The following is a 20,478-nucleotide window of genomic DNA, read 5'->3' as shown; positions in this document are numbered from 1 at the left end:
CAGCACTGGGTATTATACTCCCTCGGGACAGAACGACCGGCCGCTGGTTTACAGCGAGGAGTCACGCTCCAGAGGTTCAGTGGCCTGTCCAGTCCAACGGCAGAGCTGAGTCTCTCCCCACCCCTTTCCAGCTGAGGCAGCACCCTCAGGTCAATATCCACCCACAACGCGGACCAAAGTGTAACCAGGGAAGAAACCAAGGCCTGGCCCCAAGAGAGAGGGGGAGGGAGCGAGAGAGACCATGGCCAATTGCGGGGACTGTGGCACATGTGGAAAAGAGCTGGCCTGGCACTGAGCTCGGAGAGAGGGGGCCACATGCTCTGAGAGGGAGGGAAGGAGGCGCACCTGGCCATGGGAAGGGCTTGGGCAAAGGCGGAGTGTTAGGATTCCATGAGGACTGCAACCATGACCTGCCATTCATTCCCTTATTCATTCATTCATTCAGCAGGCCTCTATGGAGAACGTTGTCTGGACAGACCCTTTGTTGAGCTCTGGAGAACTGGATGTGAGTCACCTGGTCCCTACCCTCCAGTTGAAGAAGTCTGTGGGAGGACAGGAATAAAAGAGAGGGCCTGGAGGGGTGAGGCGGGCATGAGCGTGAGAAAGGCTGGTGAAAGAGGAGGTCAGAGCCAGGCACCCGATTCCACTGAGGCAAGCCCATCCTCCCCATCCTGCTCCACGCAGCCAGTCATGCAGGCCCCGCTCTCAGGGCCTCAGTGGGGGCGGCTGGGAGGGGACCTCTGAGATCTGGTGACACAGTTACGGGACACCATCTGACATGCAACATGACCCAGCTGAAACTCAAGCCTGCAGGCAGCGTCCCGGGGCCCCACCCTGAAGGCTGCAGGCAGGTTCGTGGGCTGTCTGTGCCATCAGCCCCCCTTCTGTGGCTGCAGCCAGTGGCTTCCTGGGGCATCTGAGAACTGGAGCCTCAGGAATGACCCTGCAGGCGCTCCCAAACCCAGGGCACAAAAGGTGGTCAATGAACCTGAGCCCCAAGTTCCCACTGAGATGTTGGGAGGGGAATGGGATGCACAGAGGCCAGAGGGCCTGGGTCCTCACCCCAGCACCGTCACCTGCAGCTGTGTGACTAGTTCCGTGGCCCCTCTCTGTGTGCAGTGTCCCTGGGGTAACAGTGGCTGCCCACTTGGCCTGTCATAGATGCTGTGAGGACCCAAAGAAGGAACGGGGTCGGGCTGTGCAGACCCTGATGGGGCTGTCCCGGGAGCTGCAGGGGTAACAGTGACGCCCCTCTCCCTCCATGTCCACTACAAGGCCTCCAGCGTCCTGAGCCCTCCCCTCTCCCCAGCAGAGCTTTCTGCTCCAAGTCACCGTCCCCTCCTTCTCCCCCGTCAGACTAGGAGGCTAAGACAAGGACTCAGTCCCATCTCTATTGGGCTAGAGATGAGTACAACCCAAATTATGGTGGAACTGAATCTCTCTGAGTCCCTCACGTCCCTGCTAAGCAGCCACCCTCTTCTCTGCACCACATCTGCATGTCCCCATGCATATACACATGTGCAATACACATGCACACGTGTTCAGAGGCTTCCCCTCTGAGCCCTCATCCAGACCGTGCACCTTCCTCACACCTTTCCTTCCCTCCTCAAAGCCCCACTCTCACTACCAACTCACACTTCCCGTGTCCCTCTCCTTCAGGAGACAGAGGAGACACGGGAGATAAAGGGTTAACCCGTCAGGCTGATTCCCAGGGGAAGTCGGGTGGACAATGAATTCACAGGATGCCGCAACCCAATAGAGCAGTGGTTCTCAACCTTCCTAATGCCGAGACCCTTTAATACAGTTCCTCATGTTGTGGTGACCCCCAATTTCATTGTTACAAATTGAACATAATTAAAGCATAGTGATTAATCACAAAAACAATATGTAATTATATGTGTGTTTTCCGATGGTCTTAGGCGACCCCTGTGAAAGGGTCGTTCGACCCCCAAAGGGGTCGCGACTCACAGGTTGAGATATGTGTTTTCCGATGGTCTTAGGCGACCCCTGTGAAAGGGTCGTTCGACCCCCAACGGGGTCGCGACCCACAGGTTGAGAACCGCTGCAATAGCGCGAGACCAAGGGCGTTTCCAAGCTCTCACTTTCCTGGGATGTTCTCCATGTGTGATCTCATTTGTGGGTCAACACCCTGTGACATAGTTCCTGTTATCCCCATTTTACAGAAGAAAACAGTGAGGCTCAGGAGGAAAAACGACTTGGCAAAGCTTGCACAGCTAGTCAGTGGGCGATGGAATATGAGCCTAGTCTGTCCAACCCGGAAGCACACTGGTGTCTGAAGAGCTCCCAGCCTGGGGCACCCGCCGCCTCACCGCACATGTGCACACGCCTGCGCAGACACACATCTCTAACACTAGAAGCATGGACTATGCTTGTGGACATAGAACAGGTAGCCTGGGGTAGAAGAGGAGAACTCCATGGGGGGGGTGGGGGCAGTGAGAGGTGACAGTGAGGGCACAGGACCACCTCTACCCCCTTGAGGGGGGTCACTGCTTGGCGCCTACCTCAGGTCCCCTGTCAGCCCGTGTCCTCCCCAGGGCATGGGGATGGGGGGAGAAGGGGGGCTACTCACATTGCCCTCATCGTCCACCACCTGGATCTGCCCCGAGTCGCAGAGCTTCACCACCGCCCCGATGGGCACATCGAACTCCTGCCCGGATCTCAGGTCCATCCAGACATAGTCCCCCTGTGGGTGAGAGACATCCCAGGCCAGGTGAGCGGGGATGAGGCTCGGGCACCCCTTCCCAGCAGCCCTGTGCCCCATCCCCACCCCCACCAGAGGCTTCTGTGCCAACCACAGGAGAGGAAAGAAAAGGGTACTTGCACTTGCTGAAAGCCATTTGGTGCCAGCCCTGGGCTGGGCATTTATGCAATGTCATCACCCCTCCTCTGTAGCAGCCATCACTGCCCTGATTTTACAGATGATAAGCAGAGGCTTGGAGAGAAACCTAACAGCTGATAAAAACGGATTCACAATGAAATTAGCCCATGGGAATGGCCCAGGGGAAGAGCTCTGGGCTGTGAGTCAGGAGACTGGGTTGTAGGACCCGCTTGGCCTTGGACCAGTGGCTGACCACTCGGAGCCTCGGTTTCCACATGTCCCAGTGAGAGATGGGCTCAGTGAGTCCCAAGGTCAACTTAGCACCGTTCCAACCCCTTCCTATTCGCACTGGAAACAAGTATTTTTCAGCCACAGCTGCCACTGTGGGTCTTTGCTTAATGGGAGGTTAGCACATGTTAGAGACAGGCTTAGTCCAAACCCAAGCTTTTTCCCAGAAAAAGTCAACATAATTGGAGAGCCTCTGGGAGGGGAGGGGAACTTACGTATTTACTGAGCATCTACTGTGTGCCCGGCCTGCATGGCTGCTTCCATAAACGGCCCCCTGTAACCCCCATGTCTGCTTTAGTCCAGGGCCCAAGCTGAGCTTCCTGAGTGCTAGGCCTGGGGCCACCTGACACCCCCCTGCCCAGGCTGTTCTTCACCTGCCCACCACCCACCCGTCTGTCCAGATCCAGAACAAATAGCAACTCTCCTTGGCCCCTCCGCACCTCCCTACTTTCCTCTTCCTCCTCTTCCTCCCCAACTCCTGAAGAGTTCATTCATTAATTCAGCACATATTTGCAGAGAGCCAGCTGTGGGCCAGGCCTGGTCCAGGCTCTGGGGACAGAGCAGTGACCTGGCAGAGTGCCTGGGGCAGCAGTGGCAGCCCTGAGCCGGAGCCATCAGAGGGGACCTGAGCAGGCGCCAGGTCCCACGGGCCCTGAAAGCCATGGACAGGCGCTGGGCTTTTAAATATGAAGCCAGTGGGAGGTTTTAAGCAGGAGAAAGAAGTGATGTTCAGAGCTTCCCCCTGGCTGCTCTGTGGAGAATGAAGGCATCCCTTGGTACAGCCAGCACCACGCCAGGTCATCACCACCTGAGTCCATTCCCCGCCGGCCTGCGGGGCTGGGTCTGAGTCTTCATCTGTGACTTCCCAGGGTCAAACGCAGAAAAGCAAAATTTGTCTCTCAGAGAGAGAGAGATAGAAATAGAGAGAGAGGCACACAGAGGCACACATGAGCATACAAGTGAGAGGGTGTGTGTGTGAGTATGTAAGAGAGAGCATGTGTGAGAGAGGAGGGTGTGTTGTGTGTGTGTGTGTGTGTGTGTGTGTGTGAGAGAGAGAGAGAGAGAGAGGCTGACTGACTCCTGGAGGCCGGCCGTGGCACCAGGACACTGCTCTGTGCTGACTCACAATGACCCTCACAATGTTTCCCTCAACCTATTTCATGGAACCTTATGATAACCTTTAAGCAGGAGATTCCATCTCCGATTACCTCCACAAGGACGTCAAGAAACGTGCTCCAGTTCACACGGCCGTTTTGTGGCAGAGCCAGAAATGAAGCCTAGCCTGACCAACTCCAACCCAGCTCTTTCTCCCGACATGCCCTGGGCCCAACCCTGAACCAGCTCTGTGAGCAGAACGCAGAGCACTGATAGAGTCTCTGCCTGGAGATGACTTGTGGGCCCAAAAGGTCAGCTGGAAGCTTGGGCTGGGGGTAGCCAGAGGGTGAGGGTAGCTGAGTCATCTGTACCCCCAACCAGCTCAGAGTCTGACACACAGAAAATGCATTCCCCTCAGGTAACAGAAAACCAAAATGAAAGACCTGGTGTCAGCAGGAGATGGAGGCTCAGAGAGGCTGAGCAAGGAGCATGGGGCCACACAGCAAAGAGAAGGGACTAGAGCCTCCTAACCAAGGCCTGATACCAGGAGGACAGTGACTTAAGTGTTTCTGCTTAGGTCTGAACTTGGGAAAAGAGGCTAAAATGGCAGCTAAGAGGCTTCAGGGAGAATTCTGGGGCCTGAGGACCCTGAGGGGGAAAGGCCCATGGTCCCAGGGAAGGTCCTTGCAGCGTCAGAATAGAAGGGACACTGAGCTCCAGGTTAACCCCGCCAGACGCTCCCATCCCCATGGCCAGGCTCCAGGCGTCCCCATGACCCCCCCTGGCCCCATTCCTACCACCACCCCCCCAGGAGGGCACCCCACTGGGGACCTCACCTTGAACTGAAAACCCCACTTGCGGGGTGACACACCTCAGTGTGGCGGTGTGGCTCAGGACAAGTTCCAGCTTCTCTGCTGTGAATACGGGGCTGGAGCAGAGGGTCTCCCAGCCCCAGAGTGGGTACCCCAAAACCCTGGTGGGGCCCCTCAGGGAAGCAGAAGAGAGTGGGTTCAGGTCCCAGTTCTGCCACTGACACCATGTGACTTTGGGTAAGTCTTTCAGACTCTCTGGGCCTCAGTGTTCACCAGCCTTAAAATGGGAAGAGGGCAGTGGCCGTGAAGATGAGAGAGCCACGCAAATGCCAGCTGTGCCGGACGTCTCCCACCTCCCGCCCAGGCAGGAGCCCCACTTCTCTTCAAGGGCCTTCGTCCCTTATGCCTCTTCCCTCCTCTGGGGCGGGGCCTGGGGCTCAGTCCCGTTTGTGGAATGAGAAGGAGTCTGTTTCAGGACATGCCTCCCCCCCGCCCCCCAAATCCTCATAATGGCTCTAGGACACTGGTTTTATTAGCCCCAGTTTTCACAGGTGGGAAAGGTGAGCCCACAGACGTGTCCAGGTGCCTGTGCGTAAGGAAGTGTCCAGTTGCTAACCTCGGTGATAGAGACTCAGTGGGCCATCCAGTCCCCGAATGTCTACCAAGGCCCTGGGGCACCTGCTCAGCTCCCTGCCGGGACCCTCCTCCGCCCCGCCATCCCCCTGGGTAAATGCACAGGCTCTCCCCCCAGGGAGGGGCCAACTCACGCTGGGAGGCAGGGACCAAACGCAGCACCACCAGCCCCCATCCCCATCTGCGTGCACCCGAGGCTTCGCGACCCTGTGGTCCTCCCTGGCGCCTGACAGACAGGGAGGCTGAGGCCGGGCAGGGGCCCCGGGGCGCACCCTCCCGCTCCCGCCGGGCCTCACCGGCATGACCGCGTAGGTCTTCAGCGCCTGGTTCAGGCTGCGCACCAGCGCCCACTTGCCGGGCTGCGGGGCGCGCGCCTCGGCGGAGGCGGAGGGGTCGGCGGGGTCCGCGGGGTCCGCGGGGTCCTCGGGGCGGGCGGGGGGCTCCATGGCGCGAAGGGTCTGGCGGCGGCTCCGGCGGCGGCGCGGCTCAGGTCCCTAATTCACCTAATCCGGTGCGCGCCGCCCTCGGGGAACCCTAAACCGGGCCATCTGCCGCGGGCCCATGGCAACCGCGGCTTAGATGACGCCTGCGGGGCCAGGAGCGGGGAGGGGGCGCCCGCGCCGACCCGGCCCCCTCCCCTGTTGGCGGGACCCCGAACACCCCCAAATCGTCGGGGATTCGCAGCCAGCTTCATAGGGACCGTGGCAGGTGGCCACCGGGCTGCCGGCCTCAGCGCAAATGAGGCACCTGGAACCTCACCTTGACGGCAGTTTTGGAGAAAATCGGTATGTTTGCTACGAAAAGAAACCCGGGGCTGTTACGGAGTAGAATACAATGAACTTCGTGAATTTTTAAGACTAAAGGGAGGCTGGAGTGGCCGGCTCAGTGGTTGAGCGTCGACCTATGAACCTGGAGGTCACGGTTGGATTCCCCGTCAGGACACATGCCCGGGCTGCAGGCTCGATCCCCATTGGACTGTGTGCAGGAGGCAGCTGATCAATGATTCTCTCTCATTGTTGGGGTTTCTGTCTCTCTCCCTCTCCCGCCCTCTCTGAAATCAATAAAAAAATATTTTTAAAAAGGGAAAATGCACCAAAGATCTTTCTAGCTCACTGCTGCCTCTGGGAAGTGAGGGCAGATAGAAATCCGGGGCTGTTGGGGGGAAGGGAACTCTGGGGGACGTTGGAGAAAGTCCCCGAAGAGTCCGTCTCTGGTCCTCACCCAGCCTTTGAGGCCACCAGCCCCTGATCTCCAGCCGGCAGAGGAGGCCCTGCGCCCTGGGGAGGGGTCCCCTGGCTCCTGAGTACAGCAAGCAACCCCTAGGGGGTTCAGAGCTCACCCACCGGGGTACCAAGCCGGGTTCCTGTGTTTAGCAGCGACGCAGGACTGGGTACCTGGCTGGGTTCTATGCTGGGCTGTGAGGTAGTGGCCATGGTGCCACCCAGAGGGTGTGGAATGCCCAGGCCCTATGACTCTCCATCCACCCCCACCTCCTCCCCTCTCCCTACTTATCTCTAGCTTCCTCCCTTTTTTCTCCTTTCTCTTCTCTCTTCAAAGACTCTTGTTCCCATTTTGGTCCTTGACCTTGTTTGGAATTCTGGAAGCCCAACTGCTCCCACCACAGATAGTAAACCATGGTGGGTAGGGAAGGGGGGAAGGCTGAGGGGGGAGAGGGGGAGGGGAATGGGGAGGGGGGAGGGAGACTAGCCAGGATGGAGACAGTGATGCCCCACACAGAGCTCAGAGCTGCCCCGATGGACCCAGACTTCCTTCCACCCCAAATCCCAGTCCCAGCCCCGGGAACACGGCCCTTTGCCACCCAGCACTAATCGGACTGACCATCGTGATCCCCACCCACTTCCTGAGCCCTCTCAGGGCCCCTGCTCTCAGGCAGCTCCTTCTCACAGTCAAGTCCACACGTACCCACCTGGGGAGTCCATGGGAACAGGAATCAGACCCTCAGACACAGGGGGCTGCTGGTGTCCAGCTTTCAGGCATCCTTCCATCTGCCCACTTACCCAACTAGGCTCAGACTAAAGCTGAGGGGCCACTGCCCTCAGAGCTCCCAGCCCAGGGGGGAGGGGGTAGGCAGAGTCAGACACAGATAAGAATGGCACCACCAGATAAGGGACAAATTAGCCTGGAGAGACAGGATGGCACGGCCACTAAGAGGTTGGACTCTGGAGACAGACGGCTTAGGTTCAGTCCAGGCGAGGCGACTTGTCAGCTGTGTGACCTTGAGCCAGTTCCTCAGCCTCTATGTGCCTTTGTTTCCTCGTATGTGGGATGGCAGGATTAAATAGGTGAGTGTGCGAAGTCACTCAGATTGGTGCCCGCTAGGACAAATGTGCTGTATAAATGTTGGTTATTAACTGAGCAAGTCATGCTAGGGGGTAGCAACTGGATGTTGTGATTTTTTTAAGCAGACATGAGGGATAGGGTGATCAGAAGAGGGAAACAGCAAAGCACAGAGAAGCAGAAGGAAGAAGGAAGAGATGGTAAAAACAGGTCTGGGGGGTGGAGAGAGGCCCCCTCGATGAGACCCAGCAAAGTGCTGAAAGCCTGGCACCTACCAGACCAGACCCCTGCTCAGCCCCTCAATCCTCTGCACCCAGGCCACCCTGAGCTGAAGCCTGGAAATAGGCCCCTTGCCTGCAGGTGGCCTGTGTACCAGGTCTGGGAGGCAAGTCTAATGCCCCCATGACCCACTCTGGCATCACACCAGATCACTGTTGCTCCAGGCTCATCACCCAGGATAGGGCCTTCCACCTTAGCTTATGCTGAGCTTTCTGCCAGGAATGCTTCACCCCACTATCCTCTTCCTGCCCCCACCAAGCCACCAAGGCTGCACTGAGTCATGTGTCCCCTGGTCCCCATACCCCCTCCCCCATACCTTCCTTTCTGTACTCCCTTGGTGCCTCACACAGACCTCTGGTGCTGCCCTCACCCCCCTCCCCGCATACCTCCATCCAATCCAATTCTGGCCACCCATTTTACAGATGGAGAGACTGAGGTTCAGAGGAGGTTCAGGGACCTATGCAAGGATGTATAGTAAGTTGGGACAAAAGCTTTCAGGAAGTAACTGTGCCAACTGTCATCAACAAGTAGTGTCAGCGAAGATGGCAGAGTAGGGAACTCCAAGAACCTCTTTATAGATACAACAAAAAACATGGCAAAAACTATCAGAATCAACTTTACTGAAACTCTAGAAAATATTCAAAAGTTTACAGTAACAAAATGAGCATTTAATGAAGAGATTGGTGACTGAAATCCAGCAGGAGACCTGTGTGGTGTTCTAACCTACTCACCCCCACCTACCTACACCTTGCTGGCAATCTTGGTGTGGGTCCTTGGGGCCAGAGGGAGCAGAACAGACCTTGTTATTGCATAATTGTGGTTATTTTAACCTGTCTAGGGGTTCACTGAAGGAATAATGCAAAGGGCTTGCCTTTCATTTTCTAACTTGAACTCCCACAGGCAGACAAGCAGCTATAGAGGGCACTGGTCAAAAATATCCAAAGGCAAATGAACGACCCACTGCTGCTTGGGGACAAAAATAATAAGTTAAAACAAACAGGAGCCACTCTAGGAAGCCTGGAGGAAAAGCAGGGAGTGAGTTGCTTCAGGGAATAGAGGCTTTAAAAAACTCAGGCATATACTGGGGAATCTGAAAAACCACATACCTGCCCAGGGTTGGACAATGCTCAGAGAAAGATCAAGATCGTAAGCGCTCGCCTCCAGCTGAGCTTCACATTCTACGCAGACAGACAGTGAAGGCTAAGGCAGAGTTGACTGAGCATTGGAGGCATGCCCCAGCCCACACAGAGAGCCCGTCTGCAAAGTCCAGGAGGTTTGATTTGTTTTGTTTCAGCTCCAGGGGTGTTAGAGACTGTAGTGACCACACATAACAAAGAATACAGTCTTCACAAAAATAGTTTAGAAAACTCACTAAATAAAACTACAGCTCACAACAGGCAGCAACAACAAACCCTGGGGAAATTCTAACTTCCAGAGTTATCACATTACGATATTCAAAACGTCCAGTTTACAACAAAAAATTAAGAGGAATGCAGAGAAAGGATGCCCCATTCACAGGAAAAAAAAGGGGACTTAATAGAAATTTTCGCTGAGGACACCCAGACTTTGGACTTAATAGGCAAAAACTTTAATCAACTGTCTTAAATATGATCAAAGAATTGAAGGAAAGGAGAACAGCATCTCACCATAAAGAGGATGTCAATAAAGAGACAGAAATTATAAAAAGGGACCAAGTAGAAATTCTGGAACTGAAAAGTACAATAACTAGAGGAGTTCAACAGCAGATATAAAGAGGCAAAATGAAGAATCAGAAAACTTAAAGATAGGTTAATTGAGATTATCCAGTCTGAGGTGCAGAAAGAAAAAAAAATTAAGGAAAATGAGCAGAGACTAAGAAACCTTTTGGACACCATCAAATGGACCAACACATGCATAATGGGAGCCCAAAAGGAGAGGGGGAGGGAGGCAGAAAGAATATTTGAAGAAATACTGACACAAACTGCCCAAACTTGATGAAAGATATGAATCTATACATACAAAAAGCTCAATAAGTTCCAAGTAGGATAAACTTAAAAAGATCCACACTGAAACTCATTATAATTAAACTGTGAAGACAGAGAGAGAATCTTAAAAGTAGTGAGAGAGAAGTGGCTTGTCTGATTGATAGCCAATTTCTCATCAGAAACCATGAAAGCCAGAAGGCAGTAGGGTGACATATTTAAAGTAGTGAAAGGAAAATACTAGTAAGTTGTCAAATAAGAATTCTATATCTGACAAAATCATTCTTCAAAAATGAAAGACAAACTAAGACATTTCCAGACAAACAAAAGCTGAGTTTGTCATTTGTTGACTTGCCTTACAAGATATGCTAAAAGTAGTCAACTAAAATTAAAGAGCACTAGACAGTCATTCAAAGCCACAACAAATAAAGAAGCTTGGTAAAAGTAACCACATAGGTAATTATAAGCCAGATTATTGTTATTTTTGGTTTATAAATCATCTTTCCCCCATTTTTTTCCTATAGGATTTAAAAGACAAATGCATAAAACAACAATTACAAATCTGTGTTAATGGGCACACAGTATACAGAGATGTAATTTCTGATAATAACAATACAAAGAGAGGGATGGAGCTGTATAGGAGCAAAGTTTCTATATACTATTGAAGCTAAGTTGGTGTTAAGTCCCACTAGATTGTTATAAATGTAAGACATTATTTGCAAAGCCTAAGGTCACCACTAAAAAAAGTGTATATATACAGAAGAAGAAATGAGAAGAGAATCAAAACAGTACACTGGTGTGGGAGAGATCAATTAAACACAAAAGAAGGCAGTAATAGAGGAACTGAGGGGGAAATGATATGACCTATTAAAAACAGCAAAATGGCAGAAATAGATGGAAATGAATTAAACTCTCAAAAGGTTGAGGTTAGCAGAATAGGTTTAAAAATAAGATCCATTTATATGCTATCTACAAGAGACTCACTTTCCATCCAAAGATACAAATGGGCTGAAAGTGAAAGGGTAGAAAAAATATATTCTATGCAAATAATAACCAAAGAAGAGCTGTGATGGCTATGCTAATATCAGGCCAAGTGTATTTTAAGTCAAAAGTGTTACAAGAGACAAAGGACATTGTATTTTAATAAATGGGTCAATCCAACTGTTATCAACAGCCCACAAATTTATCTTCAAAATCCCCTTTGCCCAGGATGGCAAGCAAAGTACATCCAGTCCCTATGCTGGCCCCACCATGGAACCAGAACTCATATCCCACTGAGGCACAGCAGCCCTCACTGAGGTTCCTGAAGAAGGGGGTCATGTGCACCACGGATCTCTGGGTTCTTGCAAGCACCAGCTGACCTTGCTACCTGGGACTAGTCCCTCCTCCAGACATCTCAGTCCCCTATCTGCATGTGAGGGACTATCACAAAAGCCTTAGAGCCTTCCCCGACATCCCATCACCACCGCAGGCAGGGCAGAAGCCTCCCTCACCCCCAGGCACCCTCCCAACCCACTCCACCCCCTAGGACTCCTGCTATCACAGTTCCACTCATAGGCATCCTTGCTGTGCTTCTCCCACTTCAGTCTGGTAACTCCTCGAAGACTGGGAACAGTCAGTTTATCTCTGCATCCCTTGTGCCCAGCCTGGTACAGAGAAGAGGCCTAGTGCCACTTTGCTGGGTGGGTGAGTGAGAACTTGGCTGGAGGAGGTAGCTTTTGGCACGATAGGAATCTCCAGGCACCCCCACCCCACGCCTGAAGCTGTCAACACAACAGGTCTGCCCAGACTGCCCCAGGGCCCCTAGGAAAGAGCCCATGTTCTGAAGATGCCACCTAGCAGGGGCCATCTGACCCCCTTCCTGTGCCTGCTCCTATGTCACCTCCCTGTGCCCTGCATAGCTGTCCCCTCACCATCATGGCTCCCTGGCCTGTGTGGACCTGCACAGCTTATGTTTAAAATACTTGCTCTGGGCACCAGTCTCTTCACCTGTGATAAGCATGCAGCTCCCTACCTCACAACCCTATGGCAATACAGTAGATCCTGTGTAGAGAGCGCCTATGGACCAATGCGGGTGCTACTTTTGAAGAATTAGAACTCTCAACACATGAAAAGAATCTTCCATGTTTTGGATTATAAAAGCGTCTCCTGTGCCTGGTACACTGTGGGGTTCAGAAAGGTGTGTGGATCTCTGCAACGGAGTGTCTCCACATGGGGACACTCTACACATGGGAGAGAAGCATCGTCTCCTTTGAGGTTTCCTGAGATTTTTCTCCTAAATAAAGTGTGAGAGAGAAAAGATGGAGAATCCCCACGCACAGGAACACTACCAACGTGATTTTATTGGCAGTCATCACGCAGCTAACCTCTCATGAGCTGTCTAGCATCGGGTGGAGCGGTGTGTATGCACTATGTCATTTCACTCTCAACATCCCTTTAAAGTAGGTTCCATTGTCTGCCCTAGCCCCTCGGACCAAATGAGGGTGTAGTGACATTCATTCATTCAGCACAGAGCTCCATCTGTGAGTGGCCCGGGCCGGGCTGAGGAGACAGTGGGGAGCAGGAGCCCTCAACACCCCCACCCCATGAACCCCCCTCCCACTCCCACCCTATGAGCAGGGGAAGAAGGTGGAGTGACAGGACTACCAGGAGCAGAGCAGGGAAGGCTCCCAAAGGGAGTCATGACCACGGGGAGGGCTGAGGGGAGTCAGCCAGGAAAAGGGGACACAGAGGCAGGTGAAGGAAGCAGCGCTTTGATTGAATCCCTCAGGCATGTTATCTTCCCAACAACCATCCCAGGAAAGGAGGGTTTTGTCCTTGTTTTGCAGATGGGGAAACTGAGGTTCAGGAAGGCAAAGAACATGCCTGAAGTCCGCCCAAGACAGAGCCCAGTTGTGTGGGCTCTGCCTGTGGCACTGTCTGTGTAGCTGGCCGGCTCCTCAGAGTTGGGACCATTTCTAGGACCAAATAAGTATCAGAAATGTACTTTCTGTCTTGCTGTGTGAGGGGTGGACAAAGCCGGCGTTCACCTGCAGACACCTGCTCCCAGCAGAGGCTGCCGGCTCGGTGAGGTGGGCCAGTGCTCAGAGGGGACAGTCAGCCAGAGGTCTGCCTCAGAGGCCCCCGGAGGGCTGTGGGTGGCCCAAGCTCTCCCTCTGGGAGCTGCGTGTGCCCCTACCCGCCCAGCCCCAGCTGTAGCACGGGCCCTGGCACACCGCAAACACTCGGAGACAGTGACTTCCCTTCTTTTATTGGTCCTGGCTGTCCCTGATGGGCCTGTGAACAGACTCTCGGGCCAGGGGACCAAGGGGCTTCAGAGCAGGTCTTCAGTCCCAGGACACAAGACTGTCTATCCTGGTTCTGCCCTGATGCCTGCTTCTCATACACCCAGCCCACAAGCCCGCACAAAAGCACACAGCCTCAGAACAGGCTGCCCACTGGCTTCTGATGGTCCCAGAGGACACCCTGCCACCAGCCCTAAGGCCTGGGGCCAGGCCCACCTGGCTCAGGGCCCACATTCCTGGCTCTGGAGACCAGGAGCTCATTAGAGCCTCAGGCCGATCACGGGAAGAGCTAGGGGTCAGGGGCCACTGGAGCCCTGGGAAGGAAGCAGGACGGAAGGACTCAGCCAGAGAGGAGACAGCACCTCTGCTTCTTCCCCATATTACCCACGGGGGCTCCAGCTCCGGCCATGGCATCCTCAACTCACGGCCCCCAGTCAGGGTCAAGGTCCTTCCTAGTCTGGCATCCGTAAACTTGCTAAGTTCCTCTTCCCTTCCCCCAAGGGCTTTCCCATATTGGAACTTTGCACATGCTGTTCCACTGCCTGGAATGTCGGGCGGTTCAGAAATGCATGTAAATAAATAACTTCTACCCAGTGAGAAAGGGAAGTCCCAAAAGACAAATCAGAGGGAGTAATTCTAGACTGGGCCTGACAGGCAGGGAAGGTTTCATAGCTGGGTTTTGAAGCATAGATAGGAGTTTTCTGAAAGCAAGGATTGGGAAGGGCGTGCCACAGTTAAGCATATGCACGAGAGAATATGGGATGGGGTAAGATGAGCCACCCAACAGGGTTATTCCTGGCACAGAAGGATGAAGGCCAATGGGGTGCAGAGAGCACTCACCTGCTGAAGAATCACCATTGTCCTTTGTCAGAGGCGCCTGCTGCCCACCTGGCCAGACACAGTTCTGCAGGGAGAGATCATGTCAAACTTCTGAGCAGCCAGCTGTGTCAGCCTTGCACCTGGCATGGGTCACCTGGGCTCCTCCCAACGCCACAGCCGCTCCTGCCTCTGGGGAACCCTCCCTGGCTATCTCCCTCTCATTGCAGCCCAGGCTGTGTGACCTGAGCCTCAGCCACCATCACAGCTCTATTGTCCAGAGCAGCTGCTGTTATTCAGAGATTCCAAAAGGCTCCTAGGAGGTAGCAAGTCTGCACCCCTCACCTGGACATATGGGCAAAGGGGCCCAGAGAGGGACCAAGACTTGACTAAGTTCACACAGCTGGACAGGACAAGTCCAGGATGAGGACTTGGTCTCAGGCCTCCCAGCTGAGAGCTGCCCCAGGAGTGTGAGTGACAGGGGCAGCCTGGACCAAGGGGAGGGTCATGGGCTGAGCTGCCTAAATCCATCCAGAGCACCCACTGCCATCAGGATGGAGGCTCCATGACCCAGTCTGGCTTTTAAGGCCCAGCACCATGTGGCTCCTGCTGATGTCTCAGTCATCAGTTTTCTTCCTTCCCCAGCCCTGCACTGGGACCATCCTCAACACTCACTATTCTTGAAATGCACCACCCCTGTCCATACCTCCTGGCCTTGGCATACACTGGCTCCTCCACCTGGAATTCTGACTAGTAAATTCCTATGCTCAGTTCAGATGTTACCTCCTCTGGGAAGCCTTCCCTGACCACCCCCAGGCTGTGGAGAGTCCTATTTCCCTCTATCCATCCCTGATTATATGTATTATGTTATCCGGTTGGGGTCTGTCCCTACCTCTGACCCCAAAGTCAGAGAGTTGATCCAGGGCAGGGCATGGGTTCAGCCATCTCCTCACACAGCACAGGGCCAGGCCCGGAGAGGACTCAGGAAGGACTTGTGGGACTGAGTGTGGTGATTCAAGGCAGCCCCAGCCCACAGCCCTGGCACGCGGCCCTCCAGCCCCCCACCTGCCCCCAGGATGAGCATCAATTTTTCACAAGGCCCATTCAGAGGCACTGGGGCATCTGATCCTCTGCCCATGACACTCCTGACACCCGAGCCCTGACCCCTGCCTGGAGCTCTGGGACACAGCGGGCACACAGTCCTCCCGGAGACGGGCACTAGGCCTGGGTGTCTGGCAGGCAAGGCCACCAGGCAGCCGCCACGGGGGTTAGTCTGAAGAGGAAGCCTGGCTGCGTGCTAGCACCCTGAGCCAGCAGGAGCCCCGAGAGCCAGGGGTTTTCATTAAGACTCGGGGCCTTGGATGAGGGCATAGAAGTTAAGGGCCACCCATAAGGAAAATTTATAAGATCAACTTTTTTTTTTTCTAAAAAAAAGAACTAGTCCATGTTCAGGGTAATTGCTTTGCAGATTGAGAGCAGGGAACACAGAACTATTTCTATGCCGTCCCTGGGTTACTTCATCCTCACAGCAACCCTGGCTGGTGGCTTCATGGTCCCATTTCACAGATGGGAACTCTGAAGCTCAGAGGAAGGAAGTGACTTACCTGAGGAGAGAGATAAAGAAAGAGGTAAAATGTAGCAGAAAGGCCAAAGGAGACAGAGACAGGGACAGAGTCGGGACAGAGCTCGCTCTCTCTCTCTCTCTCTCTCTCTCTCCCACCCCCAGCACGGCTGCTCCCGGCCCCAGCCCTGGTCAGAGACAATTCAATGAGCACCATGCCCCTGGCTCTTCCCATCCCAGGGTCCCAGCCTCCATCTCGCCAGGCTCGGGGCAGTTTCATTCGATGGCTGCTGTGGCTGAGCCCCCAAAGGTGGCAGGAGGCCCAGACCGGGAGCAAATGGCTGTGGTCACAGGGGCTCCAGGGTGGCCCGAGCCCAGGACACCCTCCGAAGTCCAGCAAACCCTCCTCCCGACGCCCAGGACAGGGGCAGCCCTTGCTTACCTGGCTCCCAGCTGCCACCCGCACGGGGGCCCCGGGAAGCTGGGGTCAAAGGTCTGGCACAATCTGTAGACACGTCCCCTCTTCCTCTGTCTTGCTCCAAAACTTGCTCTGGGGGCCTCTCTGGGCCTTTCGGTTTTTCACTATGTGACTCCCTCTCCCTCTCAGGCTCTCCCTCTCTTTCCTGCCCAGGTCGGCTGTCCAGCCGCACTGCTGCCCTCTCCTCCCCTCTCCAGAGCCTTCCCCCAGGAGGCGGAGTCCGAGGGGCCTGGAGGCCTGGGTGCCATGACATCAGCGTGGGGGGCGGGCTGTGCCGCCCAGGGCCCTGAGCAGAGCGCTGGCTGCCCAGAGGGAGGCAGGGCAAGGGGTCTCTCTCGCTGTGCTGGGACCAGCTTGGACCCGGGCTATGACCACTCTTCCGGCCTCAGGTGCCTCCTATCATTCGCAGTAACAACACCTGCTCCCTCAGCACGGGCAGGATTTGCTGAGTCCTGGCCCCTGCCTCCCTCCGCCAAACCTGTTTTCTCCTCCATAAGTGGCTGTTTGAGACTCTGAGAGGAAATGAATGCAAGCCCCACGTTCTAGCCCTTTCTCCCTCATCCCTGTGCACACAGCCTTGCCCCCGGCCCCGCCCTGAGGGCTCCCCTCAGATGTGTCGTCTCCCCCCCCCGCAAGCTCCTCACCTCACCACACCCCACAGCTGCTGGGGAGGAGAGGCAGGAGGCTGTCTGTGATCACGCAGGAAACTTTCTCAGCCCAGCATGAGCCGGGCACATGCAGAGCAAGGTGAACCGTGTGATTTTAAAGTGGGGGGACGGAGGGAGGGAAAGGGGGGACAGATAAGCAAGGAGGAGCCCAGTGTTCATTGTTAGCACTGGAAAGACAGTAACAGGGGACCCCGGCTGAGTCCTGGCACTTCCTCGCCATCACCCTTGGCCTGGAGCCACCCGGCAGCTGCCCCCTCAGTGCGGCCTCTTCAGGGGCAGCTCTTGGCCTGGGCGGAGGGAGGGCTCTTTGGATGCCCAGCCGCTGTACCTGGGCAGGCCGGGACCACTCCAAAGCTGGGGTGCCCATCCGCCAGGATCCAGTGGTCCAAGTGCGCCACCTGCTGGCACAGGCGTGGCTGCCCATGGCGCCCCTGGGGAGCCAGGCTGAGCATCCAGCTCCGCCTGGAGAAGCGACGCAGGGGGGACTCAGCCGCTCCAGAGGCCAGGACTTCCTCTGACCCCACAGTCCTGGCTCCTGCCTGGCCAGGCGGCCCTCGCAGGACCTGCTCTGGAACACGGTCCCCACTCCTAGACTCGGACCTACCACGCCTCCATCACCTCCTCCCTGAGCCAGGCTGGGCAGGCAAGAGCGTCAGCCCTGCACAGATGGGAAAACTGGGCCCCCTAAGGCCCACGGTGCGAGCTGTAAGGGGTGGGCGAGGCGCGGTGGGGAGCTGGGGAGGGGTGATCTCCAGATGCCACAAGGCATTCAGCACCCGCTAAGGGCCAGGCTGTGCTGAGGTGGGCACAAAATTCATAATGTCCTTTTCTCCATGGCCCATGGGGGAAATCTAGGGATTGGCCTTAATGCATTTGTGTTTCTCACTCTTCACCCCAACCGAGCCCAGTGGACTGAGTTCTGTCCACTCTACCTCCACAATCTGTCCTGTTTCTCCCCACCACCACCACCCCTGGCTTCTTGGTTCAAGCTGCTCGCTCTGGTCTCCCCATCCACCTGCACCCCCATAAGCCCATCTCCTCTGTCTGAGGCCCTTTATGCGGCTGCTCCCTCCATCTCACAATTGGAGCAGAACTAACCTTCCTTCCCCCACAACTCCCACACCACCTTACCGGGAATTCTCTGTGGGACCTTGGTCCAGATCAGAGTGTCTCTACTGGTCTTCCCACTAGAGCAGGGGCTGTGGCTGGTCCCCTGCATCCCTAGTGCCTTGGACAAGGCCAGCTGAGGGAATAACTGAATGACCCCAGTGACCTCAGCTCAGAGATGCAACGGGCAGGCAGCGGGGTCCAGCCTCGGCTAGAACTCCAGGTCCTCCCTCACGTTGTCTCTGACCAGAGGACAGGCACCAGGGCCTGAGAAATATTCTCTCCATTATCCCTAACCCCCAGAGGGACAGACTGACGCAGGATGGTCTGAGATTGTGGTAACGTTTATTATGAGAACAGAACAGGTCTCCCTGGCCCACGGTGGGCCCTGAGGGGAGTGAAGCCCGGATGGGGTGGTGTGGACCGGAGGCCCGGCCCATCTGCAAACGCACAGGCCCCTGTGGACTGAGGGTGCATCAGGCACACGGAGCAACGGTTCTCCCCACCCACCCTCCAGCCCCAGCCCAGAACTCCAACCTCCCCTGCCCCATCCCCAACCAGGGTCCTCCACACATCCAGGATCCAGCCTGGCCCACCCGAGGAGCAGAAAGCAAGGGCAGGGCTGCCGCACATCCTGTTGGGGGGCAGGGCTGGAGCCCACAGGCCTGCCAGTTGGTCCTGGTTCGACCCAGGGCCCAGGTGGATGTAGCTGAGAACAGACCCACGTGGGCTCCTCCGGCCCTTGCTTCTCCACCCTGACTCAGGAGTGTTCATTGGAAATAGACATTGAGAAGTGATTACATGAGTGTACAGTGTGCACGCATACAGATACACAGAGAACGGTGTTGCCCTTATCCAGCACTTGTTAGCGAGAGTGCTGGCAAACAGGAGTCAGTGGCCCCGCGTGGCAGAGGGGCAATCGAGGCACAGGAGGGTGAATGGTTTGCTCCTGGTCATCGGGAGGGTCCTGGCCCCGGGCCAGGCTCTCGAGAGGAAGCCGCCGCTTGCCCAGGAATCTTGTCCTCCTTGTTGTGCAGTTCCTGGCCCTCATGTGGCCCAGGGCCCCGACGCAGGAGCAGAGCTGGCCACAGGGTGAGGAGGCAAAGTCAAGGATCCAGCGCCTCCAGCCAGGACACTGGACCAAAGAGCCAGGACACGGAGCCGGAAATCCAGGCTTCCAAAGGACTTCCCAGCCAGCAAGCCCACAGGACCTCCTGTTCTGGAACCAGCTGAACGTTTTCATTTACGTTGCCTGGTCTGGCGCCCGAGAAGGGTTGCAGAGAGACCCTACGCGGGTCACAGCGCCCACACGATTGGTGCCGACAGTACAAACACCCTCTTCTTCATCCCCCTCCAGACCCCTTCTGAGAAAGGGTGGCTTCTCCTCATCCCTCCCCAAGTGGAATCAAAATAAAATCGGCCCAGCCGGTGTGGCTCAGCGGTCGAGTGTCAGCCCAGGAACCAAGAGGTCACTGGTTCAATTCCTAGTCAGGACACATGCCCAGGTTGTGGGCTTGATCCCCCCAGTAGGGGGCGTGCAGGAGGCAGCCGATCGATGATGTTTCTCTTTCATCGATGTTTCTATCCCTCTATCCCTCTCCCTTCCTCTCTATCTAAAAAACACACACACAAAAATCAATAAAAACATATAAAAATAAAACCAGAGGACCACAAGAACTGGAGTTGAAGAAGAGAAAAGGGGTGCACAGGCTTCTAAAACCCCTGGTTAAAACTGAGAGTTTTAAAACAGAAAGAATATAAAATGTTGAGGACTGAAAGGAACATTTTGGTCCGGGCAGCAAGAAGAGGGCTGTGGCCTCCCTGGCTGCATTTGGGGGGAATGTTGGCGGAGAGCCTCTGGTCTGGTGATGGGTTTCCCTCTCTCCTGCCAAGCCCTGACGCCAACAACCTGGAGCCCCTTCTCCCAGGAAATCCCAGTGCTTGCAGCAAAGGGGGTCCTGAGAATATGTCCCCCCACCCCCACTTGCGTCCACATGTCCTCCTTACACGCCTGGCCCCTGGCCACCAAACTGGGCACACGCCTTCTGGGACCAGGGCCGTGGAGACAGGAAGACGGCCTTCCTTTCCATCACTGACGAAACCTCTGGGGCAGGGGGGGAGCCTTAAACCAGAGGCTGGGGATGAAATCAACACGGGGTGAGACGGTAGCCGCAGCTCTCTGGGCATCCAACCACTTGCCAGAGAGGACCTCGGAGCAGAGCTGCGGCCCAGCATGGACGCCAGGTCTCCCAGAGCTGTGGGCAGGGGCCCAGCTCCCCCTGGGGTCTTCTGGGGTCGCTTACTCACTTGGCAAATCTCTTGAAGAAATGAAGGGATGGGAAGGTGGATGGAATTCGAG

General features: G+C 55.4%; 1 protein-coding gene across 1 annotated transcript in view; it reads right to left on the bottom strand.

Moving 5' to 3' along the window:
• Window positions 1–14,377, bottom strand: part of MYO7A (myosin VIIA) — a 75,884-nt gene extending 61,507 nt beyond the window's left edge. Inside the window, exons 1-2 of the mRNA XM_023755923.1 lie at window positions 14,330–14,377; window positions 2,591–2,704 (exon numbers count right to left, since the gene is read on the bottom strand). Coding sequence (XP_023611691.1) covers window positions 2,591–2,704; window positions 14,330–14,347 — 132 coding nt within the window. The 5' untranslated portion in view covers window positions 14,348–14,377. The remainder of the gene's footprint in view (window positions 1–2,590; window positions 2,705–14,329) is intronic.
• Between the last annotated feature and the right edge of the window lie 6,101 nt (window positions 14,378–20,478).

Source organism: Myotis lucifugus, unplaced genomic scaffold (genome assembly GCF_000147115.1).
Source record: "Myotis lucifugus unplaced genomic scaffold, Myoluc2.0 scaffold_86, whole genome shotgun sequence".
Lineage (NCBI taxonomy): Eukaryota > Metazoa > Chordata > Mammalia > Chiroptera > Vespertilionidae > Myotis > Myotis lucifugus.
This window is presented reverse-complemented; position numbering and strand designations above follow the sequence as displayed.